General features: G+C 36.6%; 1 protein-coding gene across 10 annotated transcripts in view; it reads left to right on the forward strand.

The window, feature by feature from the left end:
• LMBRD2 (LMBR1 domain containing 2) overlaps positions 1–25,728 on the forward strand; it is a 45,691-nt gene that overhangs the window by 14,201 nt on the left and 5,762 nt on the right. For 7 of the 10 annotated variants that reach the window (XM_042952007.1, XM_042952014.1, XM_042951993.1 and 4 more), the window contains exons 4-16: positions 862–957; positions 3,824–3,991; positions 5,242–5,452; positions 8,288–8,362; positions 9,511–9,624; positions 9,992–10,175; positions 13,067–13,248; positions 13,845–13,978; positions 15,328–15,433; positions 16,088–16,185; positions 21,503–21,606; positions 22,797–22,843; positions 24,375–24,480. In XM_042952007.1, coding sequence (XP_042807941.1) covers positions 862–957; positions 3,824–3,991; positions 5,242–5,452; positions 8,288–8,362; positions 9,511–9,624; positions 9,992–10,175; positions 13,067–13,248; positions 13,845–13,978; positions 15,328–15,433; positions 16,088–16,185; positions 21,503–21,606; positions 22,797–22,843; positions 24,375–24,480 — 1,625 coding nt within the window. Of the gene's footprint in view, positions 1–861; positions 958–3,823; positions 3,992–5,241; positions 5,453–8,287; positions 8,363–9,510; positions 9,625–9,991; positions 10,176–13,066; positions 13,249–13,844; positions 13,979–15,327; positions 15,434–16,087; positions 16,186–21,502; positions 21,607–22,693; positions 22,844–24,374; positions 24,481–24,852; positions 24,945–25,728 lie in introns of those variants that run through there. The other 3 variants (XM_042952047.1, XM_042952059.1, XM_042952053.1) reach the window with 3 other exon arrangements.

Raw genomic sequence — 25,728 nt, forward strand, 5'->3', positions numbered from 1 at the left:
ATAAAGTTCAAATTATCGAAAGGTTACGTTAAATCCATGTCAAACTTCCAAGTAAATAGCTTTAATAAATGTTGACTGTAGCTTTTACCAATGCTCTAAGTAGTGTTTGCATGCTTCTTTATGCAGCTTTTATTATTTTTTTAATCTAACCTGAATAAGGGTAAATTTAAAATGTAACTGTTACTCCCTTTAAAGCACATTAAAAATTGAATATGGATCAGCAGCAGTTGTGAATCGTTGGAAGCTCCTAGACTAAACAGTATCCTTATAGTCAGGGAAGACTATTAATGGAAGATACACATATGTTCAGAAAACTCAAACAGAATTATATACAGATACTGGCATCTCTGTCCATGGGATCTGTGCCACAGTGACTAATCAGTTAGGGCTCCAGTTACCAGGAGTTAATCACCTAATTTCTTTCACCTCCCTGTTCCCTCTCCCCAGAAAATAACCAATCCCACAAAATGGAGTGTGTATTTTAAAGACAGTTACCAGTTTTAAAGGCAGTCAAATCAGAGATTTAGTTTCATGACATATTCATTCACTTTTAAAGACTCACATTATCAGTCTATTAAGTGAACATTATGCCCTCTTTTACTCAAGGACTGAAAATACACTGAAAGTTGAAAATTTAAGTGGCATTCCTCTCTAGAACAAACTGTTTTGTTCCCTTTGTTTCTTTTTTTTTTTTTTAGTTTGACGGTCTGCTTTGAATTTTAAGTTTTCTGTGAAATTTTGGAAGCTAGAGTCGGTAATTTAATATCTGAATGTAAATGAACTTTGCCATGCACAAGTTAATTATATAACTTATTTAAGTAGTCATCATTTATTAATTGGCTATAAATTGTTGTTAAACAGCCAACATCCATGTTTCAAGCCATGGAGTTACATTCCTGATGGAATCATGCCAATTTTCTGGAGGGTAGTATATTGGACATCACAATTTTTAACATGGTAAGTGATAGTGAAGGATAAAAAGTTTTTAAATTTTGGCTGAAGTAAAAAGAAAAAGATTATACTTTCTCTGTGAACCTTCATTTTTAAGGTTTATTCAAGTGTTAATTTTTTTTTTTTCTTAAATCTGTATATTCTCCTTTTCTGCTCATTCACTTCTCTCCCATCTTAGAAGAAATGAAACGAAAAACCCCCAACAAACAAGAAATAGAATACAGAAACCAAAAATTTTCCTTGTCACCATTCCCTTCCAGTTACTGCCTTCTCTCTTGACCTTCTTCCATTCAGTCTTCCTCCAGTCCCAGTTTTAAATGAAACTGCTCTTGCTAAGGTCATCATTGTCTCCTGGTTTTCTTTCTATCTGCTTAGCCCAACCTGCTGAATTTCCTTCATGGGTTCTATTTCTGTGGCCCATTTACTGAATGTTGGCATTCCCTAGGGTCCCATCTTTGGTCATCTTGTTACCTGAGCCTCTCTGTATAGCTTTAATTGTAAGCATAATCGGATGCATTCCAAATGTTTCTTTCTACCCACAGTAGCTTTGTCTTTCTGCTGGGTTCCAAATTCACGTTATTCACTGCCTACTGAGCATTTTAGATATTCTGCAGGCAACTAAGCTCTAAAACTGAAGCTAGTGAATATTGCAAGGGAGAAATCACACGGCACAGTCAGGTAGTGCACCTGTAAATTCGTGTTCATCCGACTCATCCAGGCTCCCAGCATTGCCAGACTTCTATGCGTCTCTAGTCTGCTCGCTTTGTTCTCCACAGTAAATCCTTCTAATCACTACAGAACTCAAACCTCTACTATTCCCTTTGTGGCTCTTTCTCTCTCTTTTACATCCTAGAATCAGTCACCTTTTCTCCTTTCAGAGTACTTTACTTTCTACTTCACAGTGAAAATAGAAGTCCTCACATGGTACTCTTTCAGCTTCCCACCAGCACAACTCCCTACCCGTCCTTTTCCCTTCCACTCAAAGAATGGAAGAGTCACTCTCAAAGTGATTACAAAGTGAAATCCCTCTTCCTGAAGTATGGACCCATCTCCTTCAGCTCTTGCTACCTATACTTTCAGCTTCCGGTTTCAACAAAGCATATACAATTCTCTCATCCTTTTAAAAAGAAGAAAAGAAAAAAAAGCCAGATCTCTCAAATGCAACCCTTTCCAACTTCCTAGCTTCTAACCTCATTGATCTATTCATCACGGCTTAATTTTGAGAGGGAGACTTTTTTTTTTTTTTTTGAGAGAGAGAGAGAGAGAGAGAGAGAGAGCAAGTGGGGGAGGGACCAAGAGAGAGGGAGACAGAGGATCCAAAGCAGGCTATGCCTTGACAGCAGAAAGCCTGACTTGAGGCTTGAACTCACGAACCGAGACATCATGACCTGAGCTGAAGTGGGATGCTTAACTGACTGAGCCACCCAGGTGCCCCTCGGGGTGGGGGAGACTTTTTTATTGAAGTATAAATTAGTACAGAAAAGTGCACAAATTGTGTTCAGTTTGACTTTTTTTCAAAGTGAGTACACCCATATAACCAGCACTCAGATGATATTATAGAATATTAACAATGTTCATGCTAAGTCTAGAAGCTTCCCTCATGTCCCTCTCCCAGTCCTACCCTCCCCAAAGGTAGCCATGATTCTGACTTCCATCACTATAGATTAATTTTACCTGTTTTTGAACTTTATAAACATGGAATTAATATGGTATGTATTTTTCTGCACCTCTTTTTTTGCTCACATATTTGGAAAATTCATCTGCGTCTTATTGTACGTGTCAGTATTCTCTGCTTTGTCATTTATGTAAAATCTTCCATTATATGAATATACTGCAATTTATCCTACCCAGCCAAATTTCTTAAATGAATTGTCTACATTTACTTTTACTGTCTTCATTTCCTCATTGCTTACTCTTTCCTCCCCCCATTGAACTCTATTTTCTAGCTCCACTTCTCCACTCACACAGACAGGTTCCTAATTTACTAGACTTCTTGGCAGCATTTGATTATTGTTTTCTCTCTCCACTTTGAAACGCTTTCTTCTTCTGTTTTTTCCTCCGCGTGCTCCTTGGTTTTCTTCCATATCTACTGTTCTGTCTCAGTCTCCTTTACTGGCTCTTCCTGTTAGTTCTCTACCTCTCCTTTAAAAGATGATCTTTCCCAGGGTCAGCCTTAGTTCTTTCCTTCTCATTCTACATATTCACCCTTCCAAATCTCATCTACTGGTGTTATTTCAGAACCACTGATAATGGTGATGACTCCTCGATCTGTATTTCTAATCCTCTCTCCCGAATTCTGAAGCTGGATAGCCAACTACTTCCAGTGCAGCTTCTTTGGGATGTGTCCTAAGTACCTCTGATCAGTGTATTCACAACCAGACTTCTCCCTTCCTGCTTCTTACCATATCACCACCCCTTACCCTCTCTCACATAGTCCCAGTTTTGTTTCCTTTCAGTCCATTCTTCCTGCTGAAGACTTACCAGTCTTTAGAAAACTTAAATTTGATCACATCTCCTTTCTGTTAAAGAAAAAGATTCCTCATTGTCTGAATGCAGTCCAAAGTCTTCATAAAGGCGTTAAAGTCACTCGTGACACCGTGACACTCATAAAGGCGTTAAAGTCACTCGTGACAGACCAACTCACTGTTGGTCGTTGTGGCCTCTTTTGCTCCCAGAAATGTACTTTGGTCTCCCCAAAATCTAATATTACAAAAATATTCAGTTATCTGTTATAGTTTGTTCAGTATTAATACTCAAAATCATATTTATGAAAAGAACTACACATTAAAATTGAGATTCACATCATTCTGGTATTTTGAGAATAAATAGGCATGTCAATTGTTTCCGTAATCATGTTTTTCCAACCGTCTAGGATTCTGTTACCTTTTATGCAGTCCTATGCAAGATCAGGAGGGTTTTCCATCACTGGGAAGATCAAAACTGCACTGATTGAGAATGCAATCTATTATGGCACCTATTTGCTGATTTTTGGAGCATTTTTAATATATGTAGCTGTAAACCCACATTTGCACTTAGAATGGTAAGAAAAGTTGTTTTCTTAATATTATTTTAATGTATGTTTGCATTTTTAAAAATTTACTTTTCTCTCATATGGGCAGGTAAGCAGACATTTCACTGAGAAACATACCGAGTTATGTGTTTTATAGATTCCCCAAAAAGAAATCTGAATAACGCATATTTCTAAGAAGAAAAAAATGGAACAACTATTAAATGTAGCTATTAGATGAAGGACTAATGATTTGTCTAATAGCTATGTGTTAGAAGTATTAACGCTTATGATTTTTTTGCAGTTTTTATTTTAATTCCAGTTAACATACAGTGTAATACTAGTTTCAGGTGTACAGTTTTGTACATGACAAAATAACTAGTTTGTTTTTTTTTTAATGTTTATTTTTGAGAGAGAGCAAGAGTGCACGTGCAGGGGAAGGGGAGAGGGAGAGGGAGACAGGATCCTAAGTGGGCTCTGTGCTAACAGCAGACAGCCCGATGTGGGGCTCCAACTCATGAACCATGAGATCATGACCTGATGTGGGGCTCAAACTCATGCACCATGAGATCATGACCGGGCCGAAATCAGATGCTTAACTGATTGAGCCACCCAGGTGCCCCTTAGGTTTCTTTTTCTTTGGAGCTTGTTGAATATTTTTTCTTTTGTTCTGACTATACCTTGAGAGCGTATTTCTCTTTGATGTTAGATTCAGACATTATAATAAAATTGAAATCTGTATTATACTTGTGATCTATATAATGTTATGTGAAGAGATCTCAAAAATTTAGGAATAGAGTAGTAATGATAATTCTCACTGTTGCATTCCTGAGATTTGTGTAGGTGTGGCTCAACATAAAATTTTTTAGACTTTAAAATTTTTTTCAGGCTTCTCTTGGTTAATACTGAGTAAGAAAGCACCTAATGAAAAATATCTTTTCTTTGGGAAAAAATATATATAGTTTTCACCATGAACTACCCTAGATTCTAATTTTAACTATGATAGAAGCAGTGTTTCCTGTGTTAAAGTCTATTTCTGCAGTTAAGCTCTAACTTCCTTTTAAAACGCACAGATTATCTGCTGTTGCTAAAAAATTAGCTGAGGATTGGAAGGTATACTTTTTTTCATGTAAGATCCTAGCCATCTTGTAGGGCTGTTTCCTGAAAAACCATTTAACACTAGTTAGTTTTATTTTATATTTTTGGAAAATATATATATATATATAAAATTGTTGGAAAAATTTCTTTCTCACAGCTATCTGCTTCTGTTTTCTCTTTCTCAGGAACCAGCTTCAGACAATTGGAATAGCTGCAGCAAATACATGGGGCCTGTTTCTCCTCGTGTTGTTATTGGGATATGGTTTGGTAGAAATTCCTCGGTCGTACTGGAATGGAGCAAAAAGAGGTTATCTACTTATGAAGACATATTTTAAAGCAGCCAAACTGATGACAGAAAAAGCAGATGCAGAAGAGACTTTAGAAGATGTCATGGAGGTAATAAGCAAGTTTAAACTAACAGTCAGTCACTATTGGTTTGTTGCTGTTGTTGTTAGCACGTTAATGGGTTTCACACGGAAAATTTGGTGATGTGCGATCCTTCAGTATGTCCCATCCGGTAGGATGGCTTCCTGTTGGCCGTTCCAGCTTCATGAGGTGTCATCTCCACCTTCTAACCCACAGATTCAGCAACAATTATTCAACAGTGCAGGGTATGCTTTTCATCTTGGGGTAACCTTACAGAGCCCTTCTTTTACTCTTAAAAGTGTTGTGATTGAAAAATCTAATACTGGCTTTTTGGCACTTACTCCCTGCAAAAAGTAAGAACTGTAGTAGAATATATTGTTTGAAAATGTAGGAGTAAATTCACAGATAGTATTCTATTACATTTCCTCAGGCATCTGCTGGCTATTATTACATGTTTCAAAAGAAGATAATGTATGTTTGATAATTTTTGTATTTATTTATGATATATTTGGAAGTTTATATTTGAAAATTCAGATTTTTGGAAAAAAACTTGAAAATTTGTATTTAGTAAGAAAATAATTTTTAAAAGATAATTTAAATTTGATACTGTTACCCTTTAAAGTTGGTACTAATTCAGTTGTTTCAGATTTGAGGAATATGGATTTTACCAGTTATTCAATATTCCTTCAAGAAATATAAATCCAGTTAATTATGCAAGATCTGGATTTTGCTAGGAGGAATCGTCAATGACTGAAGAAGGATAGATTTTGTTGTTGTTTGTTAAGTAGGAACTCTCTACTGAGGAATAGGATGTGGAAAACTAGGACTGGCATTGATGCCATCTTTGTTATTTTATTTTTAATTTAATTTAATTTAATTTAATTTAATTTAATTTAATTTAATTTTTTTATTTTATGTTATTTTATTTTAGAGAGAGAGCACACACGTGCAAGCAAGGGAGGGGCAGAGGGAGAGGGAGAGAAAGAATCTCGCACAGGGCTCGATCTCAAAACCGTGAGATCATGACCTAAGCCAAAGTCAAGAGTTGGATGCTTAACTGAGCCACCCTGGTGCCCCAAAAGTTACAAACTTTTGAAGGAGCCTTAGATTTATAACAGATATAGCAAATATCAGTAGTTAACTTGTTTCAGTACATATTTTTGTGTCACATGGCTGAAGAATTTAAAGGAGGAATACAATATTTTACATATAACATATAATCAGTATGGTTCATATTCAAAGTTGTGCTAACAAGTCAACAAATCTTTAAGGCAGTTTAGGAATAGAAAATTGTAATGATGATTCAAGCATCTTTTAAAAAAACCCAAGTCTTCTCTTGTCCCTGCTATATTTAGGTCACTTGTTGACCTCAAACAAACCGTTATAAAGGCCTTCTGGAGTGCTTTGCTTTTCTTTAGCCCGATCAAGTGCCGCTCAGCCAGCCGCTGACTGTCCTTTTCCCTGCGATCACATGTACTACTTTCAGTTCCTTGAAACTCCTTATACACTTCTGCGTGGAGGACTTTGTACTGGCTGTTCTGCTGTTTGGAGTATTCTCGCCCCTTCCTTTGGTTTGCTGACCTTACTCCTACTCAAGCTTTTATCTCAGCTTGAACAATCAGTTTATCAGAAAGCCTCTCACACTAGATTACACAGCAGTTTCCATACCATTTCTATTTGAATAATACCTGTTTTCCTCAATAAGCTGAGCTGCTGACAGGAGCAGTGTCTACTGGTACAGGTTATTCCTAAAGTCTGCATATTATAAGTTTTGATGGTTATTGCTAAATTACGTTCCAAAAACTGTTCTCATTTTTAAAATTTGTAATTGTTTTTAGTGAGCTTGACTATCTTTCCAGATATATATTGGCCAATTGTATTGCTTTTGTGTCTTCCCAATTTTCTCTTGATTTGTGATAGCACATATATATTAGGGAAAATGATTTTTTTTGTCATATAAGATATAAATATATTTTCATAACTTTGTATGCCAGGTGGTTTCCTTGCCTCTAGTTTTGTATTCCTTGGGGCCATTCTCTACTCTCCAATCAGAATATTCTTTTTATTGTCCTGGTCAGTTCTCTTGCCTCCCAGCCTTTGAATGTGCCATTTCTTTTGCCTAGAGCAGTGGTTCCAACTTTTTAAAAGTTTCATTAGTATAGAAATTATTGTTCTTCTTTGGGATCTGCTGGTTGTAAAGATTACTCTTCCTAACCCCTTTATACTTTTCATACTCACTAAATTGGTTATTAAATTAGCTCATCACCAGCCTGTCATCTTTAAAGACCTGTAACATCATGTCTCCCTAGCACACCCTTCAGCATGGATCGTGGTGACCTTATGCTTAACACAGTGCTGGCATACAGTGTGCTCTTTGTAACGAATGTGGAATGAGTCAGTAGTTGTGACTGCTGTAGGGAACTCTCTCATTGGAAAGGAGCCGGTGCTTTGTGATGCTTGTTGCCTGTTGCTTCTTCCTCTGGTTTCTTCACTGTACTTTAGATAATGAGATAACTGAGCTTGCTGAGCAAGGTGGAAGAACACAGCATTGCAAAGTTTGTCTGATCTTTCATGACCTTTTTATAATGCTCATTCACCTTTGTGTACCAAGAGGCAAGTGATAAGAGAGTAAATCTTAAAAAATAGTAAAAATCATGAGGGTATAGATATTGCTATTCTATAACTTTGTATTTTTACTTGTGTTCTTAAGAACTTCTATTTGGTGAACAGAACTTCATGTATATGCCAAGTAACTTGGGTTGAAATTAAACTTATGAGAACACATACAGTACCTAGGGCAGTCTCATTTGAAATGTATGATGTATAGAAATGGAAATATTTTTATTCTTCTTACTTTTTTTATAGGAGGTTCGTAAAGTGAATGAAAGCATCAAGTATAACCACCCATTGAGAAAATGCGTTGACACGATACTTAAAAAGGTAATTTGTCATATTCTCATCTTTTTTCTTTTGAAATATAAATTTGTAGACTGTAACATTATAATAAAAGCATCAGAAAAGTGTGAGAACAGCCTGTGACTGTGGTCTTCCCATCTCCTTTCCATTTTCATGGAAATGTTAACCATAAATCAGTAGTAATCCATACTTAGAATTTGTTCTTTTGTTAATACAAGTGTGACATTTAATTATTGGCAGTATTTGTCATTGAAATGTGGATGTAGAGGTTAAGTAATAGATAATGATTGCTGACACGGTGATGGAGATGGACCTTCACAGTTTCTAAGTGTCATTGAATGTGGTCACTAAAGGTGCACCTCCCGTAATAAACTAGAGCCTTAATAATCTCTTTCAATTGCTTCTACCATGTCATTTCATGATATATGAAATAAATTGTAAAATGAATGACGCTATGAGATATTTAACACAGATATTTAACAAGAAGCTATAAAATTAAGGTTTTGATGCATTGGTGTTGAATTAGGGTATTCATATACTTCCAAAATGATTATTCTAAAAATGGACTTCTCAATAGTTGTCTTTGCAACCATAGAACCACTGAACTATTTCTTTTTCTATATTTTAAATCTATTATACTGATTATTAGCTAGTGTTCCCTTTGGCTAAGTTGATGGTAATGAGAGTCAGTTCTCTAACTTTTTCTCTTTATATTGCTACCTTTTGAGACCTATTCAGGGAGGTTAAGTAACTTGCCCAAATTCAGATAGGTAATAAATAAATAATAGGGCAGATGGCTCCAAATTACGTGTTTGTTTTTCTCTACAACGCCTTTTAAAAATTCAACGTCTTGGGTTTGTTGCAATTCTTTTTTGTTTTTAGCTAGGAAAATAATTGACAGTTCCGTCAGGTTGCCTGCATAGCCTAATCCTCTCAAATACTAGTTGCTTCATGTAGGTAAGCTCTCAAGGTAAGAAGACACTTAATACATCTTCTAGAACATTTTCAAGGAAATGTCAGCCACTAACAATCCAAATATCTAGAGATGCCAGTAAAGGAAGAAGGTGTTTTTGAGAAAATTAGATATGCCCAAGAGTGGCAAATTTTTAAATAAAAATATAATTTTACTTTTTTGCACATGAGATTTAAAAATATCTACTTTTCCCTTTTAGTGCCCTACAGAGTATCAGGAAAAAATGGGCAGGAACATGGATGATTATGAAGATTTTGATGAAAAGCATAATACCTACCCAAGTGAAAAAAGTCTGGTAAAACTACATAAACAGGTGACTTTATTAATAATAGCTTTTTTACTTACTGATGATTTTAATTAGATTTATAATTGCTGCCCACAAAAAGCGATTTTCGAGTGAATGTGTATTTGAAGCTTTCTTTGATCCTTGTATCATTCTTTGAGGTGTTTTAACTTTGTGTTTCTCAACAGGGGTACTGTTGGCATTTGGGGAGGGAAAATTACTCACTGAGCCTAATTATTAAATATGTCCTAGACTATTAACATTCTTGGCCCCAATCACTAAATGCCACGTGCCATTAACACTTCCCCATTATTATGACAATCAAAACATGCTCTCTGGAGGGATGTATAGAAATGGATCAGAACATTGACAGATATACCCAAATTCTCTTTTTTAGGTGATTTATTCAGTTCAGAGACACCGTCGAACTCAAGTACAATGGCAGATTCTTTTGGAACAAGCATTTTATCTCGAAGATGTAGCAAAAAATGAAACCAGTGCTACTCATCAGTTTGTTCACACCTTTCAGTCACCAGAGCCAGAAAATAAATTTCTCCAATATTTTTATAATCCTACAGTTGGTATGTCATTTTACATAAATTTCAGAATTTAATGATGATAATTTTTCTAGAGAAAGAAAGTATATATTTTCCCCAGTGCAGAGTTGAATTGTATTTGTATTATTTGACATATACCATGTGGTAATATTATGTGTCTGATAAACTTCCCCCTCCAAAACTGTTTTACTTGTCATACAACATATAATCTGTCAGTTTCCACTGTTACTTCACAGATAACCAAAATGCTATGCAAAAATATATGCAATACATCAAGTATATTATATATTCATAATATATACTTAAAATAATTAGAACTTTAAGCAGTTTTATATCACAAGCTTGGGTCTCTTCTTTAGTCTTGACATACTACTAAAATATTCCCCTAAGAAGTCCTCTTTGATTATTTACATCTGTTAGTCTATTTATAAAACCTACATAAGTAGTCAGAATTATTTCATTCTCTTTAATGATTATTTATGATACTCTCTCAATGTTATCAAATTTAGTTTGAAGAACTTAATGAAAGTATGCCAAGTGTCACAGTATTAAAGCTTCCATTTAGCTTATTTGTTTACATAAACAATTATGTTCATTTGATTCTTTTTGTCGTGTTTGGTCTTGAGTATGAAGACATAATGGCCATAACATATGTTAGAAAACTACTTCAACAAAGATCTTTTCTAATTAAATGAAAGAAATACTTGTTTTCATTCATTCAACAAATACTTGAGACATATATGCTGTATGTTGTTGGGTGTTGGGTATATATCAATAAGTGTAATGACAAAAATTCCTGGCCTTACGGAGTGAGAAAGTAGACTATGTACACAGAAAGGTATAAAGAAGATATCAGAATGTAGACATCAGGTTAAGAGAGGAACCCAGTGAGGAAGGAAGAAAAGCAGGATACTGAGGTGTTTTGAGGAAAGGTGTGTGTAAAGTACCTTTCCCAATAGGTTGACTTCAGAGAAGTGAAGTGGGGGTGGAAAAGAGAAAAAGGTAAAAAACAAACAGACAAACAAAAGCCCAGTTGAATTTAAAAGAAATCCGGAGGAGAGCAATTAGAGGCAAGGAGAATACAAAACTCTCAAAATGTTTTCCTTATAAAATGGAGTAGAGAAAAGACGTAGTAGCTGAAGGAGAATGGCAAGGTCAAGATAAATTATAGCATGTAATTTGGGAACAATATCTTAGAGGAAATGTAATGAGCGAAGAGCATGGCTGGGGTGATGTTCATGAGTAGCAGAGATGAAATGGGAAATAGTGAACAATGTAGAGATTGCCCTTAGATTAGGAGGTAAGGCACGGGTGTACCTAAGCAGGTGAGAAGAGGTAGTGGCAGGAACTTGGGGAGGTTCCCTTCTGCCAGTTTCTCGGTGAAATGCTGAGAGTAAAGCGTAGGGTAAGAGATTTTGGAGATCTGAAGAGAAGATCTGAAGAGAGAAGGTGCAAAATAGTTGCTTAGGAGTGAAGGCATGGGAGAAGATTGAATTATAGGAGGCTAGCCAGGCAGTGCTCAGGATCCACCTGAAGTTGGTGATTAGGAATTTGGAATGAGACCAGTCAGCAAAGTTGTGTGCCTCACTCCTGAAGGGTACAGCTCCATGGGTGCAGGCTCAGAGTGGCCAGGGAGTTGGATCCTAACCAGGGTGTGGTCTTGCTTAGCAAGTACAGGGAAGCAAGAGAGAAAAGAAATTGGGATGCTGGAGCATAATTATCCTCAAAGACTATGGAATCTGAGCTGATAAAGGAAGCAGCAGGATCCCAGGGTATTAAGTGGCAATATAAAGGTGGTACAATGAATGGATGGTTGGTCCAGATAGAGTCAGTCAGTGGAATTGGATATTAGGTGAAGGTATTGCTTGGAAACAGGGATGCTTTAATGAGATTATAAGGAAGGAAGGGCAGTAAGTGGTTTAGGGATGACTGAGAATGAGTAGTTGAGGTGGAGTGAAGGATGAGATCACTGGAGGAAAGGAGGTCAAGGAAGTGAAAGACCCTAGGATATTGAAAAAAGGATCACTGGTGTGGACATTGAATTCATCAGGAATTGTGCTGAGAGTAGGGTTGAAAGATTTAGAGTCTGAGCTCAGAGCTCGCTCAGCGCTTCAGTGAATGAAGTGAAAACGTAGCCTTTTCAATTCGGTGAGCAATCTTTTTTTTTGTTGTTGTAAAAAAAAGTCAGACTTAACCAAAAGTTAGAATAGTATAAAGAATTTTTGTATATACTTCACTCAGATTCATTTACTTTATCTTTCTCTCTGTATATGTATTTTTCCTTAATCTTTTCAAAGTTGAATTCCAGACATGATGCCTCTTTGCTCCTAAATGTTTCAGTGTCTGTTTTCTAAAAATAAAGACATTTTCTTACTAACCAAATACAGTGACCAGATCAGGAAATGAACTTTGATACAGAGCTGTTTCTGTACACCTTACTCAGATTTTGCGAATTGTTCTAAAATATTCTTTGTAAAAAAAAAAAAATCCCAGATCATGCATTATATTCAGGTGTCCAGTCTCCCTAGTTTTCATTCATCTGGAATAATTTCTCAGTCTCTGTTTGTGTCTTCTGACATTGGTGTTTTTGGAGACTATAGGCCAGTCTTTTATTAGGTGTCCCTGGATTTGAGTCTGGTATTTTCTCATGTTGGATGCAGGTTTTGCATTTTTGGTGGGAATGCTGCAGGAATGACATTGTGTTCTTAGTGCTTCATAGCAGGAGGCACATGATGTCAGTTTATCCTGTTATTGGTGATTTTTTGGTGAACATGGTACCTGCCTGGTTCCTCTACTGTGATATTACTGTTTTCTTCTTTGCAGTTATGGATTCCTGTATGGAGATATTTTGAAACAATATAAATATCTTACTCTTTTATGATTTTTCCTAATCATTTTTTTCTTTTATCTTTCAGAATGGTACTGGGAATGTCTTTTGAGACCGTGGTTTTATAGGATACTTGCTGTGGTTTTGTCCATCTTCTCTGTGATTGTTGTGTGGTCAGAATGCACATTCTTTAGCACTACACCTGTCTTATCCCTCTTCGCAGTCTTCATACAGCTGGCTGAGAAAACATACAATTATATTTATATAGAGGTAAGTTTATTTTACATCTGCCATAAACATATGTCAGTTCATAGTCTAGTCATCAACTGTGTTTTTTCTTTATATAATCTAATAATAATGAAAGCAGTGAAGTTGCCCATAGTGTTATTCAGACTTTCAAAAATGAGCTTCATCCATTTATCAGACCATAAAAACTAAAAACTGTGTTTGAGGAGGGATGACAAGGTGCAAAATAGTGCAGAATTCTTTTATGAGAATACTTTGATCCTGTTGATGCCAGTGAAGCTGCATAATGTACAGTCTTCACGGGAAGGGTAGCCAAGGGCACGGGAGAACGGGCTCACTTCAGGAGGTGGATTTGAAACTTATGGACAGGATATTGAACTGGTTAAGACGTAGATTTTTTTCATAAATTCATTTTCTTAGGTGGTTAAAAAAAACCCTGTTACTGTGTTTAAACCAGTTACAGGTGTTTAAAACCTGAACTGTGTTCTAAAATTTTTAGAATGTCAATAAATGTTAGCTGGAGATAAAGGATAATGTTTGTGAGAGTGTATAACGTGCCAAGGTCCGTTCGTCTTAAGTCTGTTAGTCTTAAACTGATTTTGTTTGTTTTTGTTTTTCAGATTGCTTGCTTCCTGAGTATCTTCTTTCTGAGCATCTGTGTTTATTCTACTGTGTTCAGGATTCGTGTCTTTAACTATTATTACTTGGCTTCACATCATCAGACTGATGCTTACAGCCTTCTCTTCAGTGGCATGTAAGTAGGAGTGTGTTTAGACACAAGGGAGTGACCCCACTGCATGTAGTCTATGGATGTCCCTTTTCTTTCTTATTGTTTCTGAGCATTCCACTAACACCTGCATTTATGTGAGCTCATTGATTACGTTTAAGCATTAGATGTTTGCTGACTGCTAGCTAAATCCTGCTTGAAGTTTAAGGTTATAATACAAGAGGTTTACTAGGTTAGGAACGAAAAGAAAGACAACCTGGACTTACAAGTTAGAGATTCAATAAATAGGTTGGTAAATACTAGGACCATTTGAGAGTTTAGAGGCTAAGTCAGACCTAGAGTGTTCGGTGATTCAGTGGCATCAAACTGCATTGGGAAGGACTTAAAATGAACAGGAATATCCTTTGCTAAGAGAGTATTGCTAGTAATAGCTAGGTTGTGCTATTGTTTATCCCTGTTGGTAAGTTGGTCATATTAGGTATTTATAAAATAGGCTGCACTTAGGCAGGTTCCCAGAGAAATCCATATCTGAAGCATCTTTAAGACTTTTTTCTTTAAATCATTTTTCCCTCAAATAATTATAGAGTCACAGGAAGTTGCAAATACGGTACAAAGGGTCCTACTAACTAACCTTCACCCAGCTTCCCCGAATGGAGAAATTTTATATAGCTATTGTACAATATCCAAACCAGGAATTGTACGTTGATATATTACTCTGAATCAGGTTACAGACCTTATTTAGTTCTTACCACTTTTTATCCTTCATTCATGTGCGTGTGTGTGTGTATGTGTGTAGATTCACATCACCACCACCACAATCAAGATACAGAACTGTTCCATCATCACAAAATAACTCCCCATATTTCCTCTTTATATTCACACCCTCCCTTCATTTTCCTTCCCATCTGTTCTCCAACTCTGTAGTTCTGTGAGGTTCTCTTTTTATCTGGACAAAACTGAGCTCTAACAGTTCTTTGTACCTGAACTTGTCAGAGTGACCTACTTCAATACAACTTCAGCTCCTTTATGTGCTGAGTACAGTTCCCCTCGAGGATATTGCTGTCCTGGTCATGTGGACATGGATTGCACAGATGGTAGATTTGAATAAAGTACGTACGAAAATTCTTCAGGTACTGCACAAATCTTAGGATGAAACAGTGGCAGACACAACCAAAGCAGGCAGTCTGAGGCTGGAGTTTTGCCCTGATGTTTTAGGGAGATGTGATTAATAGGATATTCAGAATGTCTCTCAAATAAGGGCAGTTTGCATTAAGAATTCAAGATACATGTAATACAAATAGATGAAAATAACAACATAATAAAATGTACTTTGCTGCTGTATTTTTTCTTATTCTGTTTATATATGCTTATTGCAGGTTATTTTGCCGTTTGACTCCTCCTTTATGTCTTAATTTCTTGGGTTTGACCCATATGGATTCATCCATCTCTCACCAGAATACTCAGCCAACTGCTTATACATCTGTAAGTATGGTCAGGAAACAGTTTTTTTAGATTTGTTGTCTCCACAAGATGTATTATTGTGGAATTTCTTTTAATGCCAGCAGAAATGTTCTGTAGTGTTATTAGGATTTTTTAAAATATCGAACTTATTTTAAAGGTTGTATCTGACTGGGTAAAAATGATTTTGTTCTCTTTTATTGTAAAAAAAAAAAAAAAAAAAAAGCTTTTTGGTTCACATAGGTTGACCAGATGAGCAATATCAATAGACCTGATCTATAATATTAGCTTTCATATTTATAATCTTCATGTACATGATAATTTTTAGTAATATTTATAAAATATTAATTTTCTTTATGTGAAAACCTTAATAAATAAGCAAATTCGATATAAGTGACATATAACATTGTAGTGTAAAGTGTACAAAAGAATGATTCGATACATGTAGGTATTTTGAAATGATTGCCACAAAAAGTTAACACCCATCACCTCACATCGTTACAAGTTTTTTTTGTGATGAGAACTTAAAATCAGTCCATTTAGTGCTTTATTTCTACTTTTTGAAAAGTCCAAATTTGTTAATAAGACTGGTGATGAGTGAATTTTTTTAATGGTGGAAAGGAATGAAAAATACAGAATTGTACTAATTTAACTTACTTTTTTTTTTTGCCTCTTTAGATTATGGGTTCCATGAAAGTTTTATCCTTTATTGCAGATGGATTCTACATATATTATCCTATGTTGGTGGTTATTCTCTGCATTGCTACTTACTTTAGGTAAGAAACTTAACATCAATTATTTTTCCTCTCACTCTTATTCAATCTGGATATCCTTTCTCCTTAAAGCCTTTTTAAATATTCAGTTGTTAGGTTTTGGTTGTTGTTTGCTTTGGGAGAGCGAGGGATAGCTTAAATGCTTTGCTTAAATGATCAAGTCAGGTTCTCCCTCTGAAGGGATTTTTAAGAAAAGAGAAGTAGAGTTATTCTTTTACAAGTTTTTAGATTACAAGATAATAGGATAGAATGTTAACTCTTTAAGTTCTGGCCTTCAGCACTGACAGCCAGTGTAGCTCATAAAATACCCCCCCAGGCCCATCTTTTATCCAGTAACATAAATGAATCTGAGGGTGGGGCACCTGGGTAGCTCAGTCAAACAACTGACTCTTGATTTCAGCTCAAGTCTGATCTCGTGGTCAGAACAGTGTGGAGCCTGCTTGGGATTCTGTCTCTCCCTGTCTCTCCCTGGCTCTCAGACGTACTCGCTCTCAAAATAAATAAATAAACTTGAAAAAAAAAATGAGTCTTAAGGCTTTCCCCACAATCATCGCCAGGTTTCTAGATGCCTCAGACCTTAGCCAGCACAAAGCATCAGGTGAGGAGCAACTGTAATTAGGCAGTACATACATGTGAGGTTGGGCAGGAAAGGACACAGGGTATGTTTTTTTATAGGATTAGAAAGATGCTTGATTCTTGGCAAGGGTGTGACTCACAAGGAGGTAAAGACAGATCTACTTGGCTTCTAGCACCCTGTCTCCCCTACTTCCACGTCAGGTACCCTCATCCTATACTGTGTCTGCCCTCTTCTGCTGACTGCTTAAGTGCTCTGTGACAAGCCAAAAATACCATAAAAAAAAAAAAAATTTATGTTAATCACTTCGCTTTTCTGATGAAAATGTTTTATCCAACCACTTTTCATTTAAAACTTCCAATACCATTAGGGGCGCCTGGGTGGCTCAGTCGGTTAAGCGTCCAACTTCAGCTCAGGTCATGATCTTCGCGGTCCGTGAGTTCGAGCCCCGCAGCAGGCTCTGTGCTGACAGCTCACAGCCTGGAGCCTGTTTCGTATTCTGTGTCTCCCTCTTTCTCTCTCCTTCCTCGCTCATGCTCTGTCTCTCTCTTCTCAAAAATAAATAAATGTTAAAAAAAAAAATTTTTTTTAAAAACTTCCCATACCATTAGTTATTACAGATAATGTATATGTACTCATTAAGAAGTTAAATAAACAAATATTGTTTGAAATAAATTCTCTATTGGATGTTTTAAAACGTTTATAGGGGTGCCTGAGTGGCTCAGTCGGTTGAACGTCTGTGCTCAGGTCATGATCTTACAGTCCGTGAGTTAGAGCCCCGCATTGGGCTGTCTGCTGTCAGCCTGTCAGTGCAGAGCCCGCTTCGGATCTCCTGTTCCCCTGTCTCTGTATAGTGTCTTCCTTTACTACATCATTTTCACAGCATAAACAAACCTATTGTCTTTTTTACCTTATAGAAAAGAAACTTGAAAATCGGACGTATTAGCAGTTCATATTAACAGTTTTATTTGAAAATATAATCTCTTATTTTACCTATGAGAAGGCAAAATATAAATGTTTTAATTTTTTAAAACATTTTTCTTTATTTTTGAGAGAGAGATTGAGACAGAGCATGAGCTGGGGAGGGGCAGGGAGCGAGGGAGACACAGAATCCACAGGCTCCAGGCTTTGAGCTGTTAGCACAGAGCCTGATGCAGACCTCAGACCCTGAACCATGAGATCATGACCTGAGCCTTTACTTAAACTGCGTTCACTAGGACGAATATAAATGGTATTGTTTTTTATTTCAAGCTTTTATTTAAATTCTGTTTAATGCAGGTGCGCCTGTGTGGCTCAGTCCGTTAAGCGTCCGACCTCATCTTAGGTCATGATCTCACGGTTCACGACTTTGAGCCCCACGTCACGCTCTCTGCTGACAGCTCGGAGCCTAGAGCCTGCTTTGATTCTGTGTCTGCCTCTCTCTCTGCCCCTACCCTGCTCGTGCTGTCCCTCTCTCTCTCTCTCTCTTTCTGTCTTTCAAAAATAAATAAAAATTAAAAAAAAATAAAAACATTTATATTTTGCCTTCTCATAGGTAAAATAAAGGATTATATTTTCAAATAAAACTTTTATTTATGAACTATTATGAACTAATAATACGTCTGATTTTCAAGTTTTTTTCTGTAAAGTAAAAAAGACAATAGTTTTGTTTATACCGTGAAAATGACCTAGTAAAGGAAGACACTGTACTTTGCATGTCCAAAACTTGTTTTTTTTTTTTTTTTTTTTAACGTTTATTTATTTTTGAGACAGAGAGAGACAAAGCATGAACGGGGGAGGGTCAGAGAGAGAGGGAGACACAGAATCTGAAACAGGCTCCAGGCTCTGAGCTGTCAGCACAGAGCCCGACGCGGGGCTCGAACTCACGGACCATGAGATCATGACCTGAGCCGAAGTCGGCCGCTTAACCGACTGAGCCACCCAGGCGCCCCCAAAACTTAGTTTTGATTATATGTTTATTCATTTTAAAAGTTTATAAAACTGGGCCATCTGCGTGGCTCGGTCAGTTGAGCATCCTGTTCTTGATCTTGGCTCAGGTCATCATCCCAGGGCAATGGGATTGAGCTCTGTGTCGGGCTCTGTACTGTGTGGAGCCTGCTTAGGATTCTCTCTCTCTCTCTTTTCCTCTGCCCCACTCCCCCACTCACACTCTATCTCTAAAATAAAAAAATAAAAATGAATTTAAAAATTTTTTTTAAGTTTATAAAACTATTAATGAAACATTAAGAGCTTGTGATATGTGAATTATGTTTTCACACGTTAGTAGTTTTGTTGGCAAGATTAGCATCTCTTCCTACCTTATTAGATTGTTAGGTGGATCAAGTAATAGATGGGTAGAATAACTAATGGTTTATCAACTATAAAATCTTAAATATAAAGAATTATGTCTAAAAGAAAATTTGTTAAAATTGAAAATAATCCATTAAAGGTATTGTTTTAGAATTAGGATAAGCTTTGATTTGCAATTTGTCTTTTATTATTTTTTTTTATTTTATTTTATTTTATTTATTTTTTAACAAGTTGAGTTTTTATTTTAGTTCAAAGTCACAATTTGTCTTTTAGGAAAAGGGCAGATTTCTTGAATTTTCAAATTACCTTTCAAAATAGATATTCTATTATAGAAACGTATGGAGCAATGCCTTACTGACGTTTTAATGGTAACTTTCTTCCTAGTTCTGTTTTCTTTGGAATGCTGCCATAATTAGTCTAATTTCCATATTACTAACAACACAGCCATGTCCAGAGTTCATATTCAGACTTAACTGCCTAGAGAACATAAGGCTGTTTCCTGATACTTTAGGAAAAGCTATGACCTTCTCAGAGACCATGATCTAGTTCGGGGCTTCTCATACTAGGGTGTCATATTCCTACAAGGCTATGAATATAGTAAAGGAATATTTAAAGTCACAGAATTAGCAGGGCGCCTGGGTGGCTCAGTCAGTTAAGCGTCCAACTTCAGCTCAGGTCATGATCTCACACTCCGTGAGTGAGTTCGAGCCCCATGTTGGGCTCTGTGCTGACAGCTCCGAGCCTGGAGCCTGCTTCGTATTCTGTGTCTCCCTCTCTCTCTTCCCCTCCCCTGCTCATGCTCTGTCTCTCTCTGCCTCAAAAATAAATAAAAACATTAAAAAAAAAATTAAAGTCACAGAATTAGCATGACCATCTACCCAACACCCCAATTTTGCTCAGTGATAAGTTATATAAAACATTCTTTATATATTAAAGCAAGCAGGCATTATGAATTCATCAGAGTGTTACACATTGGTAATATAAAATGGAAGACCTTCACTTTCGTGTAACTGCTCCACTGTTTTCCTCTCCTCCCAGTGCATGCACCTGTGTGCACACACACGCTTATTCCCTCCTTTTTTTCTCTCCCTCCTTGCTCCATGTGTGTGTTCAGGCTTCTGTCAGTAGGAGTACATCAGTAAAAAAGTTTGAAAACTAAGGTAATAAAAAGAGCTTAGTCTTTGTTTTGTCTTGGATTTAAATCCCAGCTCTAAAGTTTATTCAGTGATCATTAGCAAAGTATTTAACCCTGTGGGCCTCTGTTTCCTTATCTGTAAAATGATATCTATCTCTTAGAATTACAGTGAAAATAAGAGAGTATCTGTAAATTGGCTGATGTATAATGGGATCTTAAGTATTAATCCTGCTTGTCTATCCATTGCTTCTTTCCTTGTGTGTCATATTTTCAGAGTATTCTTGTCCTGCACAGCAATGAGGTTTAAAGTAAATACCAAATAAGATAAAATAATAGCCCCCAGGTAAGATATAGTAATCAATTCTGAGTTTACAATAAAAGCTATTTAATAGAATTGATTAGCTCTCAGGTTAAAAAAAATGAACATGAATATCAACTTGCATAATTAAGATGTTCTAAACCAGGATATTTTACACTTGGAGATACAGATTGTGCGTATTTTCAACACTAAAATTGTTGTTTGAGTATAAGAAAAGAGGGGCACCTGGGTGGCTCATTCGTTTAAGCGTCCAACTTTGGCTCAGGTCATGATCTCACGGTCCGTGAGTTCGAGCCCCGCCGTCAGGCTCTGTGCTGACAGCTTGGAACTTGGAGCCTGCTTTGGATTCTGTCTCCCTCTCTCTCTGCCCCTTCCCCACTCACACTCTGTCTCAAAAAATGAATAAATGGTAAAAAAAATTTTTTAATATAAGGAAAGAATGAATTGTATTTGTGTTATAGTGATTGCATTGTTTTTTGTGTTTTTGTTTTTTTTTTTTTTTTTATCCCTGTATGATTTCTGAAGGTATTCTAATGGCCCAATTTAATTTGTTTTTGTAAGGAATCTGGGTATGGTACATACCCTGTCAGTGGAATACTGGGTATATAAGCTCCTTGGAGAAATAAGTCCTTCTTCAAGAAAGACAGATGTTGGGGCGCCTGGGTGGCTCAATCAGTTAAGTGTCTGACTTTTGCTCAGATCATGATCTTGTGGCTCATGGGTTCAAGCCCCATGTCGGGCACTGTGCTGACAGCTCAGAGCCTGGAGCCTGCTTTGGATTCTGTGTCTCCCTCTCTCTCTGCCTCTCCCCTGTTTGTGCTCTGTCTCTCTCTCTTTCAGAAAGGAATAAACATTAAAAAAAAAAAAAGACAAATTTAATTACGTAACTTGCCATGCTAACTAACAAAACGTAGGCTTCTTTGGGGCAACAGTGTTAAAGAACAGTTTACCTAAACATTTACAGTGAGAAATAATACGTGTCTTTTTTAAAATCTTTTATTAGTTTGGGAACGCGTTGTTTGAATCTGCTTGGTTTCCAGCAGTTCATGGGAGATAATGACATGACATCAGACTTGGTTGATGAAGGAAAAGAATTAATCAGACGAGGTAAGATTTGTCTTTTAAAATAAATGAATGAAAGTACTAAGACTCAAAATATAAAAAATTCAAATTGTGTAATTTGTCATTATTATTCTATCTTAAGAAATTAATATTTTTAACTAAAAATCTATGTACAGGCTTCATAGCAAAAATAATTTGAAAACAAATGGTTTCATCTGACTTTAAGAAATATTGTAGCAGAAATCATTAGTATGTCTTCAGCTAAATAATGCTCTTGGATGTTGTTGGAGTCATTTTCATGTTTGTCTGGAAACAGATTTGCCAAGTTCAGTACAACTGTAAAATTCATGAGTTGAAAGAATCATCGGTTTAATACTACAGAGGAAATCATTCAAGCCAAGGCTGGTTTTTAGAATGTGATAATTGTTAACAACCTGTTAGAATGCGTGGCATTCTACTAGAATCTAATTCCAACACTGAATGTATCAAATTTCCTGATGTTTAAGTGATGGTAGGGAAAAAAGAAAACAGAACTGGAGTGTCGGGACATGGATTCCTAGACATTCTCCCTATGTGTGTCTGGAGTTTTTATGTGATCATTAGTTAAGTGTAAGCCAAAATGTGTTGTAGCTCCAATAGAAGTTGTTGTAGCCTTCACATTCTCTCCTAGGAAGGTGGGGTCTAGTTGATGTGATGGTTCTGCTTTTTGCATTAATTAGACTTCATCTGGAGTATCATATTCAGTCCTGGGTAAGATTTCAAGAGTAGGACTAACAAGTTAGAAGGTATTTAGAAAAGGACAGCCAGAATTATGTACAGCATATCTTATAAAACACACACACACACACACACACACACACACACACACGCACAAAACACTGAGTATATAGCCTGAAGAGAATAAAGGAAAGGACTTTTATGCAGAAAGAAGTATCAACTTAATTTAGAAGATAAGGCAAAGAAAAGAGAAGTTACAAACAAATTTCAAATGAAGAAGAACTTTTTCCTCACTAAAACTGTTCAGACAAAGCCTAAAGGTCATCTCCAACAAAAATACAGAAGAGATTCTCTGTGGACTTAGGTGGCCTCTAAGGTCCTTTCCAACAATAACCTATTACTTTTGACTTTGTAGTAATTTAAAGGAAATTGGTCATAGCCTGATACCTTTACTTCAGTTACTCTACGTCTAATTAAACCATGTTATACCAAATTTGAGACCGCTTTTCTGTCTCTAGAGAAGAGAAAAAGGCAAAGGCAAGAAGAAGGTGAAAATCGAAGAAGAGTAAGTATGGTACTTAATTTGCCGTGACCTAAAGACTAATGTGAAGTATCATGAGAATTTTACTGATTTAGAATTGGCTAAAGTCTAAAGAACAGTGGGAAAATGACGTAGGGCACATTGTTTTAAAAAGTTAATTTTAATACTTTGAGATGTATATGCTATGTGTCTTGTCAGACCTGTTTTAAAAGTTATTAGTATTAAATTATTTCATGTCCAGTGTCTAGCAGTTTCTTGCCTAAAGGTGCTCAGGAAATACTTATTGAATGAATTAATAAATTCATGCAGTCTTGCTATTAAAGTCCTTTTGATTGCTTTAAAGTTGTTATACTTTTTTGGTAATATGACATTAATTTTGTTCCTCTTCAATTTTTCTTCAGTTTTCTGTTTGCTGAGGCAAATTAATCTCCTCATAAAGAGTGAAAGGGCATAAAATTAGAAAAATCTAAGTCACAGTTACCACAAAATTTACAACACCTTGGTGTTATCTATACTGGAGAAGAGAAGACTCAAAGGAGGAGACTTGATGGTTGTCTTCAAAGTGTGTGTTATATGAAAGGAAACTTGTTTATTTCAGAAGACATAATTAGGAACAGAGAGGGGAAGTTACTGGAGACAGATTTCACCTCTCAATGAAAATTTCTAACTTCCACAGTTTATCAGAATTGTGATGGACCGCTCACACATAGAAACGTTCATGTCATTGAGGCCCCTGGGTGGCCCAGTCAGTTAAGCGTCTGACTCTTGACTCTTGATTTCAGCTCAGGTCATGATCTCACAGTCATGAGATCAAGCCCCTGTGTCGAGTCCTGCACTGGAGAATGAGATTAAGATTCTCTCTCCCTCTGTTCCTCCCCCGCTTGTGCAAGAGCATGCGCACTTTCTCTCTAAAAGAAAGAAATTTCCATGTCCTCTAATAAGAGAGCCCATGGCATGGCTATTTTAGAATGAAACTGCACTGCAGTTGAATTAGGTGACCTCTAATGTTCCTTTCAGTTCTAATAATTTATTGAGTAGTATCTCCCTTAATATGGTTTGACTGCAGTTATCTAATCATCTTGTACACAACTCTGATTTTGCTATCCAGAGTGACTTTTCAGGTCTTTGGTAGTTGTAGTTTATTCATATGGGAGAAAATTTTGTTAACATCTCATGAATTATTATGAGTTCTTATAACTTTTATATGGTCAAGGTAAGCTTACTGTAGCTATAATGTTTTGACATTTTAGAGGAATTGAAAAGGTTAATGTTTTGACATTAGATAGAAGAATTGAAATGGTTAATTATAGCTAGCAAATATGTCTGTAAATATTCATTTGTAAAACTTTGGAGACTGTATTAAAATCATGTAATGACAAGAAAAATTATTTTTGAAAATTTTAATGGCACTAAGCTAATCATATTGATTATCTGGTGAATTTCTGATGAGAATAACTGAATTTTATTACTCTGCATATGTAATCTGTTGAAAGTGATGAATTATTTTCTGCCTGTGAGTTCTTTTGTTATATATTTATTTGTGTTTCCGTCCTAGGAATGGAAAGAACGTTATGGACACAATAGAGAAGACTCCACTAGAAACAGAAATGTTCATGTTGACCCAAAAGAATCAAACCTCTCAGATATTAGTACCAACCGATGTAAGTAGTTTATTTTCCTGTTCCCTTAGAAATTGTTTTATTATGCTTGCTTGCATGGAGACTGAGAATTAGGGTATCCACTCAAAAATGTTTTTATAGAACTGTAAATGTGGTTCTGTAGTTCTTTCCTTTCTCATCCCTCAGTGTATTGAAGGAAGGGAAACCCAAATATGCATTCTGGGAGGAGAAGGAGAAATTGGGAGAGCGAATGAAGAGTTGTAATCAGTACTTACCCAGGCATGTTGTAGGCAGATGCTGATTTCTACTATTTACCTCGATGTTGTTCTTTACATTTCTATTAGTAGATGTAGGCAATTCAGTCATTTTATAACAGTTTCCTAACTGACCCATATATGTCACGTACTTTCCTAGATACACAGTGACATGGAGAAGATAAATTTCCCGTCCTTGGGTTTGCTAATTAATTTAGTGACGGACTGATACCAAGCAGAAGACATTTGCCGGTGGGTTGAGATAGGAAACCTCCTCACATCCTCGACGCTGCCATCTGCCCTGGGAAGGTGGCAAGAAACCTGTTTTTGCCCAGGACTCTGACCTGAGTAGATGGCAGAGGATGCTTGTCTTTGGGGGAGACGCAGAAACGCTGAGAGAGTAGAGGGTACACACCTGATGCCAAGGGAACTCAACTCAGGGGATGGAAAAAGAGATCTTTACTGCGAAAGGATTTCTGTGATAAAGAAATATTCACTGGGTATTTGGGAATGAACAGTACTTAGCCAGATTAAGGTGCTTTAGGCAGAAGGGCGAATGAGTGACTTGTGAGAATCTTTGGGGGAATAACGCAAGTTTGTTTCTGTGACAAGAGCCTGAAGTATGAGGAGCCTGATAAGGGGAGGCTACAGAGATAGTTGGGAAGCAGGTATTACCATGCCCAGAAGTTTAGATTTTATCCCAAAGGTAAGATTTCAATCAGGAAAGGGGCATGCTCAGATTTTTGGTTTAGAAGATAAATTTGATAGCACCATATACAGCATGATTTCCAGGGAAGTGAGACACAGAAACCTGTTTAATTTGTTTTGGTAATGCGATCAAGACATGATGAGGGCCTAAAATAAGCAGTGACCTTGGAGATGAGGAAGAAAGGATGTGTTTGAATGAGATTTAGGGTAGAAGAAATGGGAGGGGCACATGGGTGGCTCAGTAGGTTAAGGGTCCAACTCTTGGTTTCTACTTAGGTCATAATCTCGAGTTTTCATGAGGTCGAGCCCCACATCGGGCTCTGCACTG

Source organism: Panthera leo, chromosome A1 (assembly GCF_018350215.1).
Source record: "Panthera leo isolate Ple1 chromosome A1, P.leo_Ple1_pat1.1, whole genome shotgun sequence".
In the NCBI taxonomy this organism is placed as follows: Eukaryota; Metazoa; Chordata; class Mammalia; order Carnivora; family Felidae; genus Panthera; species Panthera leo.